The 21596-nt window shown below is 32.4% G+C and overlaps 1 protein-coding gene across 1 annotated transcript in view; it reads left to right on the top strand.

Annotated features, from left to right (window-relative positions):
• LOC148300476 (palmitoleoyl-protein carboxylesterase NOTUM-like) overlaps positions 1 to 21596 on the top strand; it is a 79887-nt gene that overhangs the window by 46965 nt on the left and 11326 nt on the right. Inside the window, exon 2 of the mRNA XM_088274730.1 lies at positions 4463 to 5061. Coding sequence (XP_088130856.1) covers positions 4463 to 5061 — 599 coding nt within the window. The remainder of the gene's footprint in view (positions 1 to 4462; positions 5062 to 21596) is intronic.

Raw genomic sequence — 21596 nt, 5'->3', positions numbered from 1 at the left:
GTTTCCAGCCGAACTGGTCCCGAAGGTACGGCGCACAGAAGCTAGAGGATGGAAGGGTGGATAATGAAAACAAGAATGAATGAAAGGAAGTGAATAGAGAGAAAGGTGAGGCGGATAGACCAGAGGGAGATGGGTAGAATAGGATAGTCGGCGAGATCAAAGCTTAAGCTTAGAAATAACGTAATAATTATTATTATTACCGGAGATCAAAAGGCACCGACAAAGGAGAGATGCCGCCGTTAGAAATAGGTATCCAAATCATTCTTTATTTTATTTCTCACTAAGCTCTGATTATTACTCACTGCGCCAGGGATGGCAAACCTATTTATACAATTATAATAAAAACCGCTAGAAAATATATTTAACAATTTTAATTTTATCGATAATGCTTACCTCAGCCTTGCATTGTTTCTTTATTTCATCTTTCGAACTTTTAACAAACATCGTTTTGCCGCACATTCGTCTGAGGGATCGCATTTCGACTGCATTTAGTCTGCTTTCATCCTTTTTTTCTGAGGTTTTATATTCTTATAATTAGATTTTTTAGTTTGTTTTGAAATTATTAGTTACTTTTCTTATTATGTAAAAGGTTTATAGTTCATTGAGTATGTTTTTTGTTTTTTCTAGCTATTTACTTTTTTTTTAAATGTGTTGAGATCAGGAAAGATTTCCCAGTGTGGGTCAATTAGGAACATGTCAACATCTGCTCATTGCTCGAAGAAAACCATGTAAAACTTCTCAGGAAAAGCCGGACTGTTGACTGTCGTCAACAGGCCTTCCGTACCACTAGAAGAGGATTCGGCATTTTATGTCCTAGATTGATTTGTGATACCAATGTCCTTCACTTTTTTCATCATGGATGACACTACCTCTCCTGAGAGTTCCTTATGAACCATCTCTGATCCGATGACAGACAGGTCCTTACCCAGGCTCTGGCAGCGCTTGGCTTAAGTCATAATTTTTATTTACAACATTTTGAGTGTGTCCAAATACTTGTTCACAAAATCTGGTATATCTCCAATTACACCAATAGACGGGCGGGGAAACTGACCACTATACTACCGAGTCCGCCTCCGTAGTGTAATGGTCAGCACGCTCGGCTACCGTACTGGAGGTCCCGGGTTCGATTCCCAGGGGAGGTCAAATAAATATAAGTGATTTTTTCACTTTTATATTTACTCAATATTACCTTGGACTGGTACCCGAGACGGAGGGCTGATCACCTTTCCTTCACGTGTTAACGATCAAGATAACACTGCGTTTATATGATGCAGTGCCCTTTGCACCATTGGGGTGCGGATAAGGGTTTGAATGAAACACCAATAGATGTCTCTAGTGAAGTTCTAGTGATTCAAGAATAATGTTTCAAAGTTGGTTCATACATATATAAAGAACTTCCAAAAATTTGAGTCGTGTGGTTTTCAATAATGGGTAGAATTGTTGAACGTTACACGTATGTAAAGTGATCACTTAAACTAGCCTATGACGGTCGTCAGCCCCGTAAATGCCCAGACTTCCATTTCTTCTTCATCTTTGATGACATGTCAAAAAATCATAAGATAATTTTAATTTTTAACGATCCTTCACACATTGAAAGAAAGGGTAGTTTTCTTGTCACCAAAAAAGGGTACACATATTATCGATTGACCATCCCTGGATATTCGATTCACAGCTAACCAGCAGTCGAACTTTGGAAATTCTATATGATTGCCTTTTAGTTTAATTGTCCTAAATTCTAAATAAAAAAGAATTTAAATGGGTTTATGTATGTTAAACGGAGATATTTAAAAAAAACTTGTATGGATAGACTATAGTGTAGAAAAACTAACCTTTCTCAATCATTATTTTAACATTCAATGAATAAAAAATGTTGATTGTGTGTGTGTGTGTGTGTGTGTGTGTGTGTGTGTGTGTGTGTGTGTGTGTGTGTGTGTGTGTGTGTGTGTGTGTGTGAGTGAGTGTGTGTGTGTGTGTATGTATGTATACATACATGTTTATGATGTACGGATAAAATGTTTTAAATTACATATTTATACAGTGCCTTTTACTATAACCTAAAATACGAGTGTAATGTATACCCACACACAGGCCATGCCTTTGTGGGATATTTTTTTTATTATTTTATTTTGTACTTGTAAATATATTTTATTGTGAAATACAAAATCATTTAAAATAAAGAGAAAAATTTTAAAAAGTGATCACTCAAACCTGCCAATAATATGTCATAAGCCTTATAAATGGCCAGATTTCCATATTCTTTTTTATGTATATAATAAAACAACTTCAATTTAAATACATAGTATTATTCACTTCAATTTTATTTACCCAGTCAACGGGTTTCATCGTTACGGACATTATCAGACTGGAATTTACTTGTTGGTTATTATAAAAAATGCAGTTCATCCAAGAAATGACTGTGCAAAACTTTAAAAAATGTTCATTTATCTTAACAGATATTAATAATAATAAATATATATTATTAGATTAAAACCAATATTTTTAGCTTTTCCACTTTATTTTTATTTGACCAGCGACCGGGTTTTGTCGTTACCGACATCATCAGACTGGTGATGTCGGTAACGACGAAACCCGGTCGCTGGTCAAATAAAAATAAAGCGGAAAAGCTAAAAAGACATAGATATAGAAAGCTAAAAAGAGATAGAATAGATTGATAAAGACATAGAAAGGAGAGTGAATGCTGGGAACAGAGTGAATGGTGCACTAAAATCAGTTTTGGCAAATAAAAATCTATCAGCGGAAGCTAAACTGGCAGCACACAATGGAGTTCTGGTTCCAACCCTTATGTATGGAAGCGAAGCATGGAGTTGGCAAAAGAAGGATGAAAGCAGACTGAATGCAGTCGAAATGCGATCCCTCAGACGAATATGTGGCAAAACGATGTTTGATAGATGTTCGAATGATGAAATAAGGAAAGAATGTAAGGCTGATATAAGCATTATCGATAAAATTAAGAAAGGTGTGTTGAGATGGTTTGGACATGTGGAGCGTATGAGTGAAGAAAGAACGGTTAAACAAATTTATGGAGCGAATGTAGTTGGAAAAAGAAGCAGAGGACGACCGAGGAAAACTTGGCACAATCAGGTATGTCAAATACTTGAAAGCGGCCGGGTCAGGAGTCGTAATAATCGTCGGGTATGTATGAGGAGATGCACGAATGTAGAAGAGGCAAAGAATGTTTGCAAAGACAGAGTGGTGTGGCGTTCGATTCTCTCTGCCTACCCCTGCGGGGAAGCGGCGTGATGGTTAGTTAGTTAGTTAGTTATATATTAAAAATGTAATTCCGTCACGAAGTGTCAGTGGATAATATAAATCTATTAATAATAATAAAAATATAAATAAACTTCTTAGTGGAGCAAATACAGAATTTATGAACAAAGATTTGGACACGGTCAAAATATTGTGAGAGTAAATTTACATACATTAACAGAATTAGTTAATTTTGAAACGTTAATAACGTTTTTTGCATGTTTTGGTTAGATTTAGTTAGAAGACGTTGGTATTCAATTCAATTTAAATTTTTCAATTTATTCAATAAAAAAATAATATATACATAACAAACAATATTCAAGGCGTATATATATTTTTTTTTTTTTTTAGATGGGAATTGCATTTATTATTTACCTTGCTTATTATGTACAAGGTTTATAGATCATTTAGTGGATTTTTGTTTCTTCTAGCTAATTAAATATGCTTTTATTTGAATCTGTGTTGGGAACAGGAGGGATCATCTAGTGTGGGTCAAATAGGAACTTCTCTGCATTTGCTCATTGCTGGGAGGAAACCACGTAAAACTCCTCAGGAGAAGGCGGACTGTTGACTGTCATCAGCAGACCTTCCGTTCCACTGGAAGAGGGTTCGGCATTTTGTGTCCTACTTTGGTTTATGTTACCAATGTCCTTCACTATTTTTATCATGTATGATACTACCTCTCGTGACAGTTCCTTATGAACTATCACGGATTCGATGTTGGATAGATCCTCGCCCAGGCTCCTGCAACGCGCCTCCAGCTGTTGTCTTTGAAAGCAAGGCGTATATATTAAAAGTAAAAGTAAGCAAGAAGACCTAAAGGTGTAGAAGAATCCCGCTTCGGAAAACTCCTTTGGACACATGGAACAGATCAATATCTAATGTGATATTGTTCAACATAGCGGTAGCTCTTCCTACAGGCATAACCATCGGCAGGTTATAAATTATTATGATGAGTAGAGGACCTAAAACTCTACCCTGAGGTATATCAAGATCACTTGTACCAAACAAGCATTTATTCTCATGATCTGTCATAGGCTGGTTTGCGTTATCTGTGTTAAGACATCAATAAAAAAATCTTGATATTTGATAAATAGCTGATGGAGTAATATCTAGAATTTGTGAACAAAATTTTGAACCCATTCAAAATATTGTGACAAGAGAGATGTATTAATTTTGCATTTTCTGTTTCCAGATGTACCTCCTATGGTTCCTACTATGCAGTACAACGGCAAAGCACTTGCATATCCCAGAATCCTCAGAAAACCAAAGATCAACATCCTCACAATCATCGCCATCAAAGACACTATCGTATTTATCAGAATCGAACACGATTCCACTATCAAATTTAGAAAATAACTTCAATTTAGAAACGACATTCGTTCCGCCCTCTTCTGGGAGAGGGAGAGAAGGCTGGAATGACAGGAACGCAGAACGGGAAGACATCAACAGTGATATTTCCGACAAGCAAAATGATATATTTAGAAGACCTAGTGATTTAAGTGCTGGTGTAGAAATGACGTTGAGTGAAAGTGAGTTTGCCCAAAGACCAAGTGATATTTCGAGCAATGAAACGAGCAGTACTGATGACTCGCTGGAGAGAAACGCTTCTTCCTCGGATGACATGAGATCCAGTGACGTGATTCCTTCATCTACAGTTGCCAGTGTGGACTCTAATTCTATCCAGAAGACTCTCCCTGCAGCTGATGCTGATAAAGTGGACGATTCTAGATCTTTGAAAAGAGTCTTTCTTAGCAATAGATCTATTGTGTGCAACGATGGATCTCAAGCTGGGTATGTCTATATTTTATTTTAATCAATTTTCTTCTTCTTCTTCTTTGTCAGCCGCCTCCCCACTACTGGATGTAGGCCTCTTCTAATATTTCCAGACTTCTCTCGTTTAGCCTTCTTCAATCCACTTACTACCCTTGGAGGGGACACTGTCATCGGTCCATCTTTTCCGACCTAAATTAAGACCGATTTTTTCTAAATTCAGAACTGCTCAAAATGTTTGCATGGTTTATGTTTTATTATGTATCCCGCCACGCGTTGCTGTAGCATAGTCTGGTTAATTTGTAAAAAAGGAGAATAAAAAGCAAATATTTATAATGTTTAATTTCAGAAAAAAAAAATTACAAATATTTTGTTTTTTTTTTTATTATTTACAATAATACTTCAACTTTATTTTTATTTTGTATTTTTTTTACCAAAAGATGTATCCAGTGAGATTCTAGTGATTCAAGAACAATGTTTCAAAATTGGTTCATATATATAGAACTTCCAAGAATTTGAGTAGTGTGGTTGTCAATAATGGGTAGAATTGGTGAATGTTACACGTGTGCAAAATGATCACTTAAACCAGCCTTTGACGGTCGTCAGCCCCGTAAATGCCCAGACTTCCATATTCTTCTTCATCTTTGATGAGATGTCAAAAAATAGTAAAGTAATCACTTAAACCAGCCTATGGCGGTCGTCAGCCGCACTCAAAATGTTGTAAATACTTCAACTTCATACTATTTCTGTGAGCCTAAGCGCCTCATTATTAAAAATAGGTATCAAATTGTTGTAGGCTAGGTTGTGGGCTAGAAACCAGAAACTCTGACTCAGGAGTCCGCGACACTAACCACGGGACCACAACCCAAACAAAACAAATTGTAAACCCACAAAGCTTGTGGGTTTACAATATGTTAGCAGATGTCAAGAAGCATTCTGTCTGCCATGAGCAATATTTAGTATTGTGTGAATTGCTGTGATGTTCTACAGATGGCGCTCTACATACATTTTTTTCTTTTAACCCTTATCCGCACCCCAATGGTGCATAGGGCACTGCGTTATATAAACGCAGTGTTATCTTGATCTTTTACACATGAAGGAAAGGTGATCAGCCCTCCGCTTCAGGTACCAGTCCAGGGTAATATTGAATAAATAAAAAATTCACTGTAATACATACATATAAATATACTAAATATACATAGATATAGTATCCATCACTTAAAATTAGATGCAATCTAAATTCTTTTAATCGACATTTTATTATATTTTTCTCATAAACAATGATGTGATATAAGGATGCACTCGAGTAATAAACGAGACTTTCAATATTCTTCAGTAACTTTTAACTACGTACTAACTTTAACTGCTAAGTTTATTAGTTCAATGCCTTTATGTGCATACGATCCTTTGTAAGTTATATTGAGTAGATTGAACCATTTTCATGGCAACTTATTCAGAGATTTCTTTCCGAAGTCTTTTCATCAGTAAATTACACTTCAGAACTGCACTAAATCTAGAATACTTATAGAAACAGCATCAAATCATATTATTTTTTGACATCTCATCAAAGATGAAGAAGAATATGGAAGTCTGGGCATTTACGGGGCTGACGACCGTTATAGGCTGGTTTAAGTGATCACTTTACACACGTGTAACATTCACCACCTCTACCCATTATTGACAACCACACTATTCAAATACTTGGAAGTTCTATATATATGAACCGATTTCGAAACATTATTCTTGAATCACTAGAACTTTACTAGAGACATCATTGTTGAGATGAAAAATCCTGTAATTGGAGAAAATCCAGATTTTGTGAAAAAAATAGGTATTTGGACACACTCAAAATGTTGTAAATATTAATGTGATGACATATTATAACCATATACATGTCATACCATAAATAAAAGTCATCAACCAATATCAAAACCCTCATCCGCACCCGATGGTGCATAGGGCACTGCGTCATATAAACGCAGTGTTATCTTGATCATTGACACATGAAGGAAAGGTGATCAGCCCTCCGCTACAGGTACCAGTCCAGGGTTTTATTGAATAAAAACATTAGAGTTAAAAAATCACTTATCTTTTTTTGACCCCCCCTGAGAATCGAACCAGGGACCTCCAGTACGGTAGCCGAGCGTGCTGACCTTTATGCCACGGAGGCGGACTAAATAAAGTGATATAAAATGAATACAATAATTAATCAGGGGGGTGATTATACTGTCGCAAAAAAACAAACATCCGCATTTGCTTCCACGCCGGAATATATACATGTATTTAGGTATACGACGTACTAATCATTGTGCTACCTTAAAGCGCCCTTAAGGGGGAATTTTCGGTTGTTTGCGAGTACATCTAATTCAGATAGCTGCCGGCTGTGCAAGAAGCCGCACGTGTGGGCTGTGAGCTATTTCCCTCTCTCCACGCCCCCTTTTTTTTTAGAATATATAATAATTAAGGAAAACACTTGTTTTTTACCACTTGAGATTTATTATAGACTACATGTTTCAGAAGTTAAACTTCCATCATTCAGGTCTGTATAAATAAAAAATAAAATATATTGGCCAAACTGCGAGAAATTTAAAGATTAGAATTAAAGAACATCATAGCGGTCTTGTTAGTAATTATTTTTCGGAATTTGCAAATCACATAATAGATACTAATCACTCATTTCACTCTGATAAATTAAAATTATTACACCTGGTTCCATATAAAGGCTAAATTATGAATTATCTTGAAAATTTAGAAATCCAAAAAAGACTAAATTCTAATAATAATTTATTGAATAATATATTGTTTCAAAACTCTTCACCTTTGCTTTCCATTTTTCCTTTGTTTTCAAACTCCGTCCTTTGACTAACCCCTTCCCCTTACTTTCCCCTCTCCTTATTTATAGAACAATTTTATATTTTATATTTTAGTTACTATACAGACCTGAATGATGGAAGTTTAACTTCTGAAACATGTAGTCTATAATAAAACTCAAGTGGTAAAAAACAAGTGTTTTCTTTTATCATTGTAACATGTCTTACCACAAAGTTAATGCCGAAACAATAAATAAAATAGAATATATAATATATTGAATTTTTTTTTTTAATTTTTAACTTCTTATCTTTCAATAAATCTTTTCTTTCAAAACCATGTATTAATTCCGAAGAAAAACTTATCTTTTCAATACAAAAACGGTGTTTTAAGATATAAAAAAAAGCACTTATGTCATATGTTACTTGTGTTTAAAGAAAACCAAATTGTAATTTTTTGTATGTTGGACCATAAGTATTTATTCCAATTTAATTATAATAAATTTATTAAATAAAATAAAATCTATATGAATAAGTTTGTATTCCATAGCTTTATTAGTAGCTTTAAGGAATTACTTTTTTTTATATATCTCTTTTTAAAAATTACACACTTTTATAATAGTAAAAAAAACATGTCTAGTCTATAAATAATCACTCATTTCAAATTAACAGCGCGTTCTCAGGAAATCTGATAATCTATTAATAGCACCTAGAAGCTAAAAGCACCGTGCTAGAGTAAAAAGCTTTCAACAAGAGAGATAGGCTCTGAGCTTTTACACAAAGCTGCAACCTACTACCCCATAAACCTTCCCGAGAGGCAGCATGGAAACACAGCCTCCTCCTCGCGAGGACTTAGGTATTCAAAGGCCTCAACATCTTGTTAACTTGAGAACGTCTCAGGGACGTTAGACCGGTGATTCAGATTGTAAAATAGATACGAGAAGCTTCGGGAATTGAATTCACGAGAAGTTCACAAAGTCTTTTGTCATTTAAGAATAAGCGATGCCAAAAATAAAATGTAGGTGGGTAACATGTCACATCTTTTTGAGACATTTATTCATTAAATTCTTAATTTTTCAATTGTTATTTCTTTTATATGTATATGAGTATACATACACACACACGTATATTTATATATAAATATATATATATATATATATATATATATATATATATATATATATATATATATATATATACATATATATATATATATATATATATATATATATATATATATATATATATATAATTATAACGCTCGACTACCGTTCTGGAGGTCCCGGGTTCGATTCCCAGGAAGGGGTCAAATAAATATAAGTGATTTTTTCACTCGATTAAAGATTAAAATATGCCGTTTTTGCTGGGATAGAGTACATTTTCTGGGCATTCCGGAAACATGCACAACTGAAATTTGACGATTTTTGATATATGACGTTGTTGAAAGGAGTGAGCGATATGATTTTGAGTTTTCTTCATTTAAAAAAACGATTGAACCATTGCAACACGTGGTCGGGTATTTGTATTTATTATTTCAACTAAAATATTTTGCAACATTTTACAGGAACAACTTCATCTCATTTCGCGTATCTTCGCTTAAGACCCCATTCTCGCGTGGATATAAAGATTATAATTTATGGGAACAGTCGACTAGCTTTGCGTTACACCCATTATGATGTTACGTCTTCAGTTCTCAGCACAAAGGAGCACTCTTTGATAATATTCTCTTTAGCAAGTTTGTCAGGATTAAGAGCAACAACTTAACACAATATTCTTCTGCTATGTAAAGTAGGATTTAATTTAACTTGAGTTTATTTTTTACATTTTTTTTACATTATGTAAATATGATTTAAACTTTGATTTAAATCATAGAAATAGTATAACATAGAAAAGACTCACAGAAATATTATGAAATTGAAATATTTTTGTAAATAATAAAAACACTCATATATACAACATTTTGAGTGTGTCCAAATACTTGTTCACAAAATCTGGATTCTCTACAATTACAGGAGTTATTTTCATATTATTTTTTGACATCTCATCAAAGATGAAGAAGAATATGGAAGTCTGGGCATTTACGGGGCTGACGACCGTCATAGGCTGGTTTAAGTGATTATTTTACACACGTGTAACATTCACTAATTCTACCCATTATTGACATCCACACTACTCAAATTCTTGGAAGTTCTATATATATGAACCAATTAAGAAACCGTGTTCTTGAATCAATAGAACTTCACTAGAGACATCTATTGGTGAGATGTAATGTTTACGTGCGTAAAGTTATCACTTAAACCAGCCTGTGAAGGTCGTCAGCCCCGTAAATTCCCAGACTCCCATATTCTTCTTCATCTTTGATGAGATGTCAAAAAATAATATGAAAATTACTCCTGTAATTGAAGATAATCCAGATTTTGTAAACAACTATTTGGACACACTCAAAATGTTGTACATATGTATATATTTGTGTTTTTATTATTTACAAAAATATTTCAATTTCATACTATTTCTGTGAGCCTTTTCTTTTTTATACTATTTCTATGATTAAAATCATACTATTTCTATGATTTAAATCATAGTTTAAATCATATTAACTCAAGTATATTTCTATGATTAAAATCATACTATTTCTATGATTTAAATCATATTTTAAGTCATATTTACATATGGGGTACGAAGTGCGTGGAAGTTTTTGGTGAAAGAAGTGTAATTAACTATGAGTATTTCAATGTTTTAGAATTTAGTACATAAACCAAATTTAGTACATAAAAGCCACTACTTAACGTAACACAATTTTCTTCTGCTTTAATGCAAAATTTCATTTAACTTGAGTTTATTTTAATCATATTTATTTTCAACGATTGAGAAATATTAGTGTATTTATTATGTACAAAAATATTTTAATTTCATACTATTTCTGTGAGCCTTTTCTATTTTATAAAATTTCTATGATTAAAATCATACTATTTCTATGATTTAAATCATATTTTAAGTTATATTTACATATGGGGTACGGAGTGCGTGGAAGTTTTTGGTAAGAGAAGGGTGATTAACTATGAGTATTTCAATGTTTTAGAATTTAATACACAAACCCTGATGATGACAAGGTTCTTGTCGAAACCGGTTGGATAAAGTGTACTAATAAAAAGTGGTTAAAACAAAGTTGTTTTACTTTATACAATTTATAAATAATTTTATTTGAATAAAATTCATTCGACAATGAACGCATTACACATTGACGTATTTTACATTGATATCTAACTAACTAACCATCACGCCGCTTCACCGCAGGGGTAGGCAGAGAGAATAGAATGCCACACCACTCTGTCTTTGCAAACATTCTTCGCCTCTTCCACATTGATATCAATAGCTGCCTGATATATACATATAAAATAAAACCCATTCGGGGATCCAAAATAAATGAGGGGTAATCTGAGAGGGTAATTTATGGAAAAATATATATGTAATGATTAGTCATATTTTCTTATTTTGTTTTTACCTTATGTTTTTTATATTTTCTCATTTATTATACTTTCTCAGTTTTTATATTTTCTCATTTGTTTATTTTAAATATGCTTCTTACCTTGTGTTTTCTCATTTATTTCTTTTAAATATGCTTCTTGTGCCTATTTATTATACCTGTTAATTGTTTTTATATTTTGCCATGTATTAGTGTTAGTTTTGGTTATTTAAAAAAAAATCTTTTTTGCTACTTTATTATTTGTGTTCCAGTCTTGTTAAAGTCATCTTGTCATGTCCCAAAATGAGAAATAGAAATTACTCATCGGGAATATTATATGTATTAGTATATGATTTATGTATGTAATATGTTATCAATCAAACATTTCAATAAACCAAAGAAATAAAAAAATAGATGATACTTAAAGAAAAAGAAAAAAATTAAAGCTCTATACATTTAAACCTTGAAAAAATATACAAAAAAAAACTATTATATCTTTTATTATAAAACATTAAACCACGAGTGTAAGTCCCTCTCCAAGCCCAAGAGCACAGTCTCTTTTATGGAGAGGCACAGCGAATCGAAATATAAAATTCCTCCATTTGTATAAATGATTCAAATGTATTATGTTATAAATAAAATTGTAAATATATTTAAAAAATAATAATAAAAACTAAATAAATAAATAAATGGGAAAAAATGTTTCGCTTAACGAGTAGGAGTTCCGCTGTATATAAAATGGTATCTTAGCATATTGTCAGCGTCAGTTTCAGTTCCCTATAAAGTCAAAAGTTTGACAGGAAAATCAAAAGGTTTTCATCCCTCAAGTTCTACAAAGGGTAAGGGTTGCAGGGAGGGGATTCGATAAGACCCAGAGGGGCTGAACAGGATAGAATAAGCCCCATATCCAAGGGTATTCGAGATGCACCAAGTTAATTTACGAGGCTAACTTAGAGCATCGAACATTATGTGAGAAATTAAATAAAGACTTATGTTATATTAAATCAAATTATTCATGATTATTAAATTTAATTGTCTGCCTCCGTGGTGTAATGGTTAGGGTATTTAGCTACCGTGCTGGAGGTCCCAGGCTTGATTTTCAGGGGGGGGGGTTGAAAATAAATATTAGTGATTTTACACCCTAATATTTTTTATATTACCTGAAGCGTAGGGCTGATCACTGCCTTCATGGGTTTACGATCAATATAATACTGTTTTTATATGACGCAGTGCCCTACGCACCATTGGGTGCGGATACGGAGTTAAAAGAAGCGGAAGATGTGTATATATATATATATATATATATATATATATATATATATATATATATATATATATATATATATATATATATATATATATATATATATATATATGTGTGTGTGTGTGTGTGTGTTTATTTTGAAATATTTATGGAAAAAAACTATTATTAGTAGAAAAAACTTGAAAAAAATATATTATTCAGTACTAAACTTAAAATATTTCTTACACAACGCGTGATACATCACATGTTCATATATAGCGTCTGACGTGTACATGTCCAACACACATATGCGCGACACTATCTTTTTCCATCGCTTTATATCATTGTGTATACGATGTTCTCTTTTATTCCATTCCCATGGACGGTTTCTTGACCTTGTTGTGTAAAAACTATCTACCTTGTTGTTGCTTTATTATGTAAAATGCACAATTTAATAAATAATGTAAGTTATAGTACTATCAACGTAGCCCCCCTCCTCCCAGCTTCCGGTTCCCGACCGCTATCACGACCCTTCAGGATCACTAAAGTTGCATTGTTACAAAGCCTAAAGATCGCCGTATCTTGGGGGATTCGATTAAAAGCTTAAACTTTGAGCTTCAAAGTTATGACTTGCCCGAGCCAACTTGGACGATTGATTGTGATACGGAACTTTGCAATATGTAAATTTAGCAGATAGCCACTGGGCTTGGAATATCGAGAAAGGTATATACTATCCAAACTTAAGATGAAGTATGTGCATTCAAAGGAAATTTACAACATTTTGAGTAAGTCCAAATACTTGTTCACAAAATCTGGATTATCTCCAATTACAGGAGTTATTTTCATTTTATTATTTGTCAAAAAAATATATGAAAATAACTCCTGTAATTGGAGATAATCCATATTTTGTGAACAAGTATTTGGACATACTCAAAATGTTGTAAAAAAATTATCTGGTCAAATTATAATAAAAATGAAAATGATATTTTCTTAATATAGAATAAATATTACAGTGAAAAAATCACTTATATTTATTAAACCCCCTGGGAATCGAACCCGGGACCTCCAGAGCGGTAGGCGAGTATGCTGACCATTACACTACGGAGGCGGACAAAATTAAAAAAAAACTCTATTTAACCAGATAATTATCTGGTCAAATTATAAGCTTAAATAATAAAAATGAAAATGGTATTTTCTGGCGTTTCTCATGTGTGTGATTATAATCCAGGATTCGGACCTCACATACCAATAAAAGAGTTTCTGCTTAGTAAAAAGCTTCTTCTCATCTCACCAATAGATGTCTCTAGTGAAGTTCTAGTGATTCAAGAACAAGGTTTCTAAATTGGTTCACATATATTTCCAAGAATTTGAGTAGTATGGTTGTCAATAATGGGTAGAATTTGTGAATGTTACACGTGTGTAAATTGATCACTTAAACCAGCCTATAATGGTCGTCAGCCCCGTAAATGCTCAGACTTTCATATGCTTTTTCATCTTTGATGAGATGTCAAAAAGGCTCATTATTATGTAACTTTCCATGGGCTTATGTTATAAAAATACTTATATTATTTTTTGACATCTCTACGTGGATGAAGAAGAATATGGAAATCAGGGCATTTACGGGGCTTACGACCCTCATAGGCTGGTTTATGTCATCACTTTACACATGTGTAACATTCACCAATTCTACCCATGATTGACAACCACACTGCTCAAATTCTTGGAAGTTCTATATATATGATCCAATTTCGAAATATTGTACAAGAATCATTAGAATTTTTACTTGATAAATCAACTGGTGAGATGAAGAAACTTTTTTATTGAGCAGGAACTCTTATATTTGTATGTCAGGTCCGAATCCTGGATTTTAATCACACACTCCAGAGATGAGAATCGCCAGAAAAATATCATTTTCATTTTATTATTTTAACTTATACCAGTAATTTGACTAGAAAATTTATTTACAATATTTTTGGTATGTCAAAATATTTGTTCACAAATCTGGATTATCTCCAACTATGTGAGTTATTTTGATAAAGGGTAGTAGGATTGGTGAATATTACACGTTTGTAAAGTGATCACTTAAACCAGCCTATGACGGTCGTCAGCCCCGTAAATGCCCAGAATTTCATATTCTTCTTCGTATTTGATGAGATGCCAAAAAAAAAACAGAAAAATAATACGTATATTATAAAATTTGAATACCTACCTACTTTCCAAGTTTAATATTGTATTGTTTGATTCTCCATCGTTAAGGCGCTCACTTAAAAAACCACCAAGCTATCGGTTTATTTCTTTTTAGAAAATACATTGAAAAATATATAGTAAAGTGCAAACGATACTTCAAGAACCAAACAATAAAAAATAATATTTATGTCGAGATTATAGCGAGTTAAATGTCGCGGATGTGTGAAATTGTGTAGAAAGTCGTTATTTTATTGTGAAGAAAATGATAATTTTAGCCAGGGAATTTGTAACCAATGGAAAGGTATTATAACCTGAGGATAACGTTATTATAAGTATAGAGAAGACTTATCTGGCAGAACACAATGGAGTCCTGGTACCAACCAGTCCTGGAGTTGGCAAAAGAAGGATAAAACTAGACTGCATGCAGTCGAAATACAATATCTCATTCGAATGTGCGGGAAAACAGTGTGTAATAGATGTTGAGTATGTTTAATAGTTATGTGTAATAGAAGCTGAGACAAGTATTATTGATAAAATTATGAAAGGTGTGTTGTGATGGTTTGGACATCGAATGAGTGAGGAAAGAACGGTAAAACAAATTTATGAGGCGAATGTAATCGGAAAAAGGAGCAGAGGAAGACCAAGAAAACTTGGCACCTTCAGGTATGCCAAATACTTGAAAGCGGTCAGATTAGGAGTCGAAACAATCGGCGGGAACATTCCCGTACATTCTCATACATATGAGGAGATGCATGAACGTGGAAGAGGCGAAGAATGTTTGTAAAGGCAGAGTGGTGTGGCGTTCTATTCTCTCTGCCTACTCCTGCGGGGATGTGGCGTCATGGTTTGTTAGTTGGTTAGTTAGTTAGTTATAGATGGTCAAATGGTGAAATAAAGAAAAAATGCAAGGCTGAAATAAGCATTATCGATGAAATTAGGAAAGGTGAGATGGTTTGGACACGTGGAACGAATAAATGAAGAAAGAACGATCAAAAAAATTTACGAGGCGAATATAGTTTAAACTTTTTCCAACTATGTTTCTTTCTACTCATTTTCCTCGATTTTCCTCCAAGTTTTCTTTGGTCTTCTTCTGCTCATAAGAGCAGAAGAAGACCAAAGAAAACTTGGCATGATTAATTAGGTGAAATACCTGAAAGTGGTCAGGTCAAAAGTTAATAATCGGCGGGTTTGTATAAGGAGATTCACGAATATGGTAGATGCGAGGAATATTTACTTGTTTGTAAAGACAGAGTGGTTTGGCGTTCTATTATCTCTGCCTACCTCGGAAAGTGGTGTGACGGTAAGTTTGTTAGTTATATCATAGTTACTATCAACGATTGCATTAAAAATTAAATTAAAAAACGACTTCTTTAAAATAAATCGAAACATAATTCCGATTTTGAATTCGAACATTTAAAGCTTTCCTTATCATTCATCGTTTACTTTGTGTAATTTTCATGGGTGCTTCTCTTATTTCCATTTTTTTTAAACTATAAAAATTATCCTAATTTTTATTATTATTATAAAGTTAGAAAGAAATATTACATATCGCTCACTCCTTTCAAGATCGTCATAAATCAGAAAACTTGATTTTTCAGGAGAACGTTTTTAAAGTTTAAAAATATATTACAATGTATTAAAAATAAATATCAAGCCACTTATTTAACTTTTTACTGTGCAACAGATCTTTTTAGGTAAAACCTGAAGGTTTTTTCTCCATTTGAAAAATATTTATCATATTAAAAAAAATAATGAAACAATACCTTTTCTTCAAAATGTAAAAACAACACTTTATCCCCTGTAGCGGGTAAATATTAAGTTAAAAGTATGCCGCTTTTGCTGGGATATAGTACATTTTCTGGGCAATCCGAAAACATGCACAACTGAAAATTGACGATTTTTGATTTATGACGTTCTTGAAAGGAGTGAGCGATATCATAAACCGAGAAATAGTGACGATAAAAACTGGATGTTATAGAAAACTTCGAGTTCATCGCATTGTAATCTACTTTTAAAAACAAGGTAAACTTCCAAGTGCAGTGGAAGTTTCAAACGAAAAATCCAGAAAATTATATCTTCATTTAAATTTACAATTTAAATAGGAAGTATTTTTTGCTTTCTTCTCAAGTTCTTGGAACTATCGCACAAGAATTGCAGGTGCTTGGGGTGTGTAAGGTGTGTGGGGAAACAAAGGTAAAATAAACGAGTCAACCTCCTCAGTCCCAACGACTTTATTTTGGAGACATTCCCAGAACCTCCTAACATTGAGAAATAGGTTAGTATAATTTTTATCTATAATCAATAGATAAATCGTGTTTGTAAAAAGAAAATGAAAAAAACGTGTTTTCAAAAAACTAGTTGTAGGTCGAGTTTTATCCCACTTACGAGTATTTTTTTAATAGTATTTTTAACAAGATTTCATTAACATCTCAGTACAAATTATGAATATTAATAAATATCGATAAATAAAACCCTAATCCGCACCCAATGGTGCATAGGGCACTGCGTCATATAAACGCAGTGTTATCTTGATCGTTTTACACATGAAGGAAAGGTGATCAGCCCTCCGCTTCAGGTACCAGTCCAGGGTAATATTGAATAAATATTACAGTGAAAAAAATCACTCGTATTTATTTTACCCCCCATGGGAATAGAACCCGGGAACGAACCCGAGAACCTCCAGAACGGTAGCCGAGCGTGCTGACCATTACACTACGGAGGCGGACTATCGATAAAATATCGATAAAAAATAAAATTTAAGTGAATTCAGAATTTGTAAGAAGAAGAAAAGGTTTGGAAATATATAAAATGACAAGGAAGCTGTTCTATATAAGTGAAATAAAATTCTAAATTATTTTAAGGCGTTTTCTGGTGTTGAAATAATTCAGAAAAGAATCTCACATGCAATAATGAATTATTTTACTTTTTTAGTTTTTTTCTTTGTCACTTCTATGCCCTGTTCTGGCCCAAACTTCAAATTTTTATTTCAGTAAATTTCTTCATCTATATTACTCTAATTAATATTTGTAATTATCAAAATCGGAAATTAATCCCTTAATTTGCAGTTTTCACACATACTGAATATTGTGTGTGAATATTTTCTTATTGTTTATTTGAATTTTTTATTTATTTATTATCATCATATACATAATAACCAATTACAGATTACTGTAAAGTGCCCTCACTGAGTTTTACAATTAAATCATAAATATTTTTTTATAAAATAAACCCTGATATTGTATTAAAAATCATTTGAGTATTCTTGAAATACATGTCGAATAACACATTCATTTATTGGATAATTTATATAGCGCTGTTTTCGTGAAGATCACCTCAAGTTCGCATTACAATTTACAGTAATTGAAATACAAAGAAAGAACTGCGAAAGTATTCCCGGTCTGAGGAGGTTAAATACATTTCTATAAGAGATTTCATCCCTACAAGCTGGTACCATTTCGAACAATTTCTGTTGTGAATTTTCCTTTTCAGACTTAAACTTTTAGTCAGTAAACGTTGTAAGGAGTTAAAGTGTATGAAATATTAAAAACTCTACTAAGGAAGTGGAAAACTTTTACCCATAAGCTGCAAGTGTTTAAATGAGAGATAATAATATCTGAATCGTCTTAATCTGAATCTTACATTAAAGTCTGAATCTTACATTAAAAATTCTTTTCTTATGATTTTTTCAATTTAGTTTTACTTGTTAAATACTACATTTTCATTAAAATCTACACCTCTCACAATGGATTTTAGAAAAAATGGTATTTACCAAGTGAAATTCTCGTTCGTTCAAGAAAAGTCAGTTTGATGTTGACTTTTCTTGAATTGCTATTATATTGCTATACCATTTCCCAATTCCTGGCCAATATTAAAATGAAAATATCGTTTTACATTCTGAAAATATTAGTCACGCTATACCTGTACGGGAAATTGTAACAATTGAGAAAACCATATATTTTTCATTCTTTTCTATTATTGTTATTTAAATATAAAATATAAAAAATAAAAATAAATCATTTAAAAAATATTTACGCCCTCTGTGGTTAGCAACAGTAAAAACTTTTGTAGTGTTGCGTGTTAAATTATTAAACTTTTGAGCATGAGTGTGTATCTTATACTGATCAACTAGTACGGCTTAAAAATATGGATTACTGCCATCTGTGATGTAATCGCCAAAGTAAGAAATTAATTTAATTGAAAATCGATGAACTAACGTTTATTACGAAATCAATAACATTCATAAATAATTTATTATAAAATATTACGTTTATCTGTTACGTTTGGTCTGTTCACTAAAAGTCCATCCAAAAAAACATCGGATATTATATGCATTTAAAAAAAATTAAATTACTGTCACTTTAAATTAAATATGTTAAAGGGGTACTCGCAAATATAGAATTCAGTACGTGGACCGGCTGCGCGAGGGGCCACACGTGTCTCAGGGCACATTTTATTAAAATATATGTATATTGGAATACAGTTATTTTTGTGTCTTTTTTTTAAATCCTTACCTTTGATTAGCTTTTTAAAAAAATTTAATTCCATACGTAGAAAAACTTATGTTTTCAATACAAAAACGGTGTTTTAAGCAAAAAGTTGAATGTTTCCTGAGTGTAAAGAAAAAAAGAAAATATAGTTTCGGGCTATATCGATTATCCTGCCTTAAAAACCCGAAGTAGGGGCGTCCTTTCAATTTGGTGATATTTTTGTCCAACGAAATTTTCAAAGACAATTTGTATTAGTACCTACCAGAATATAAACAGAAGGGAAAAGTCAATGGTGTTTTGTATATCTTATTCCGTAGTGTTGTGGTTATCACGTTTGGCTAGCATACTAATGATCCGGGCCTCGATTCCGAGGGTGTTGAAAATAAATATGACTAAAACACTCTTCTTATCATCCATTGTTTACTTTGTGTAATACCACTTTTTTTAAAGAGATATATTTGTGTTTTTTTTTATAAATACTTATTTGTGAAACCGGTAGTATAAAAGTAATTTTACACAAAGTAAACAATGGATAATAAGCAGAGTGTTTTTTTACCATACCACAAAGTTATCAATGCTTTTAATACACAAATTATAATAAACATATATATATGTATATATATATATATATATATATATATATATATATATATATATATATATATATATATATATATATATATATATATATATATATATATATATATATATATATATATATATATATATATATATATATATATATATATATATATATATATATATATATATATATATATATATATATATATATATACAACATTTTGAGTGTGTCCAAATACTTGTTCACAAATCTCATGTGTGTGATTATAATCCAGGATTCGGATCTCACATACTAATATAAGATTTTCTGCTTAATAAAAAGCTTCTTTACATCTCACCAATAGATGTCTCTAGTGAAGTTCTAGTGATTCATGAACAAGGTTTCTAAATTGGTTCATATATATGGAACTTCCAAGAATTTGAGTAGTGTGGTTGTCAATAATGGGTAGAATTGGTGAATGTTACACGTGTGTAAAGTGATCACTTAAACCAGCCTATGACGGTCGTCAGCCCCGTAAATGCCCAGACTTCCATATTTTTCTTCATCTTTGATGAGATGTCAAAAAAATAGTACCCGAAGTGTTTTACTGATCACCCGGCCTTCATGTAATAAACGACCATTGTAACATTGCCAAGAAGTGATGCATTGCCCTATACACCATTTAGCGTAGAAAAGCATTAAAAGAAGAAGAAAATCTTCTGATCCGGGTCGTATTTTAGTTTAAGACGTTTTTTAAATAAAACAATTAAAATTTATTGCTCTTCGTAAAGTGCCTCGTTGAGAATTTCATAATTTTTAATCAAGTTATTAAAACAAGTTTCACCACAAATAAAAAATACGAAGAAAATTGTAAAAATTCGTGGAAATGAAAGTGCAATTATATGTTTAGGAATTTCCCCTTAGGGATGAAACTCGCGAATTCTTTCCTAAGGGATGATTTTGTTCGAGAATGATAATATTATCATTTAATTAAGAGCAAAGAAGGAGGAAGAATGTGGAGTAATTTAAGGGAAACGAAAATGTAAACAATATTAATTAATTAATTATTTCTGCGTAATATATTTATTTTGGCTTGATTCATATTCATTTTGGTTTATTTTAATTATGTTCTTAGTGAAAAGCCTATTTTAAATAATACAGTATTGTCAGTATTCACAGTTTTCAGAAATCTCGGTAAAATTTCTTAAATATTCTTCTATTTTAAATGTACATGAATACAAAAAAAAATACATTGGCAGGCTAATTGCTAAAAAGCAATATCTTCCAACCAATCAAAAACAGACAAAAGATATTGGTCAAACCGTTTGATACCTTATATAGCTGTTTGCAAACAGAGGGTAGATAGTGCTTGAACGTAAAGTGTAAATAAGAAGGAAAAAAATCCTAAATTACAAATCACTGCTGTGTTAATGAGCAAATAATTATAAAAATTACAAATTTAAAAATTATGGCAAGAGGTTTGTGGGCAGTTAGGATTCTAATGGTAGATAGTAATGCCTCAGACGTTCCTTAAAAGAATCATCCTACTGGTATAAAATTTCGGAAAATCTATTTTTAACTTTCTTCTCCGTCTTATTCCTCATTGCTGAGGGTTGTGACCCTTGCAGAAGCAATGACTCTTCTCCGGTTATCCCTTGACTGCGCTGCACGTAGCGCTCCTTAATTTGATCAGTCCATCATGTGGGATCTTCCTCTCCCTCTCTTTCCCTCCAGGCTACCGATCACAACTAGTCGTTCCAGGCTATCCTCGTTGCCACGCGCAACGTGTCCAAAGAACTGGATAATC

Source organism: Brachycentrus maculatus, unplaced genomic scaffold, assembly GCF_059751285.1.
Source record: "Brachycentrus maculatus isolate JH-2025_06_01 unplaced genomic scaffold, ASM5975128v1 h1tg000711l, whole genome shotgun sequence".
Taxonomy (NCBI): Eukaryota; Metazoa; Arthropoda; class Insecta; order Trichoptera; family Brachycentridae; genus Brachycentrus; species Brachycentrus maculatus.
Note: the sequence above shows the minus strand (reverse complement) of the source record. Positions and strands in the feature narration are given on the sequence as shown.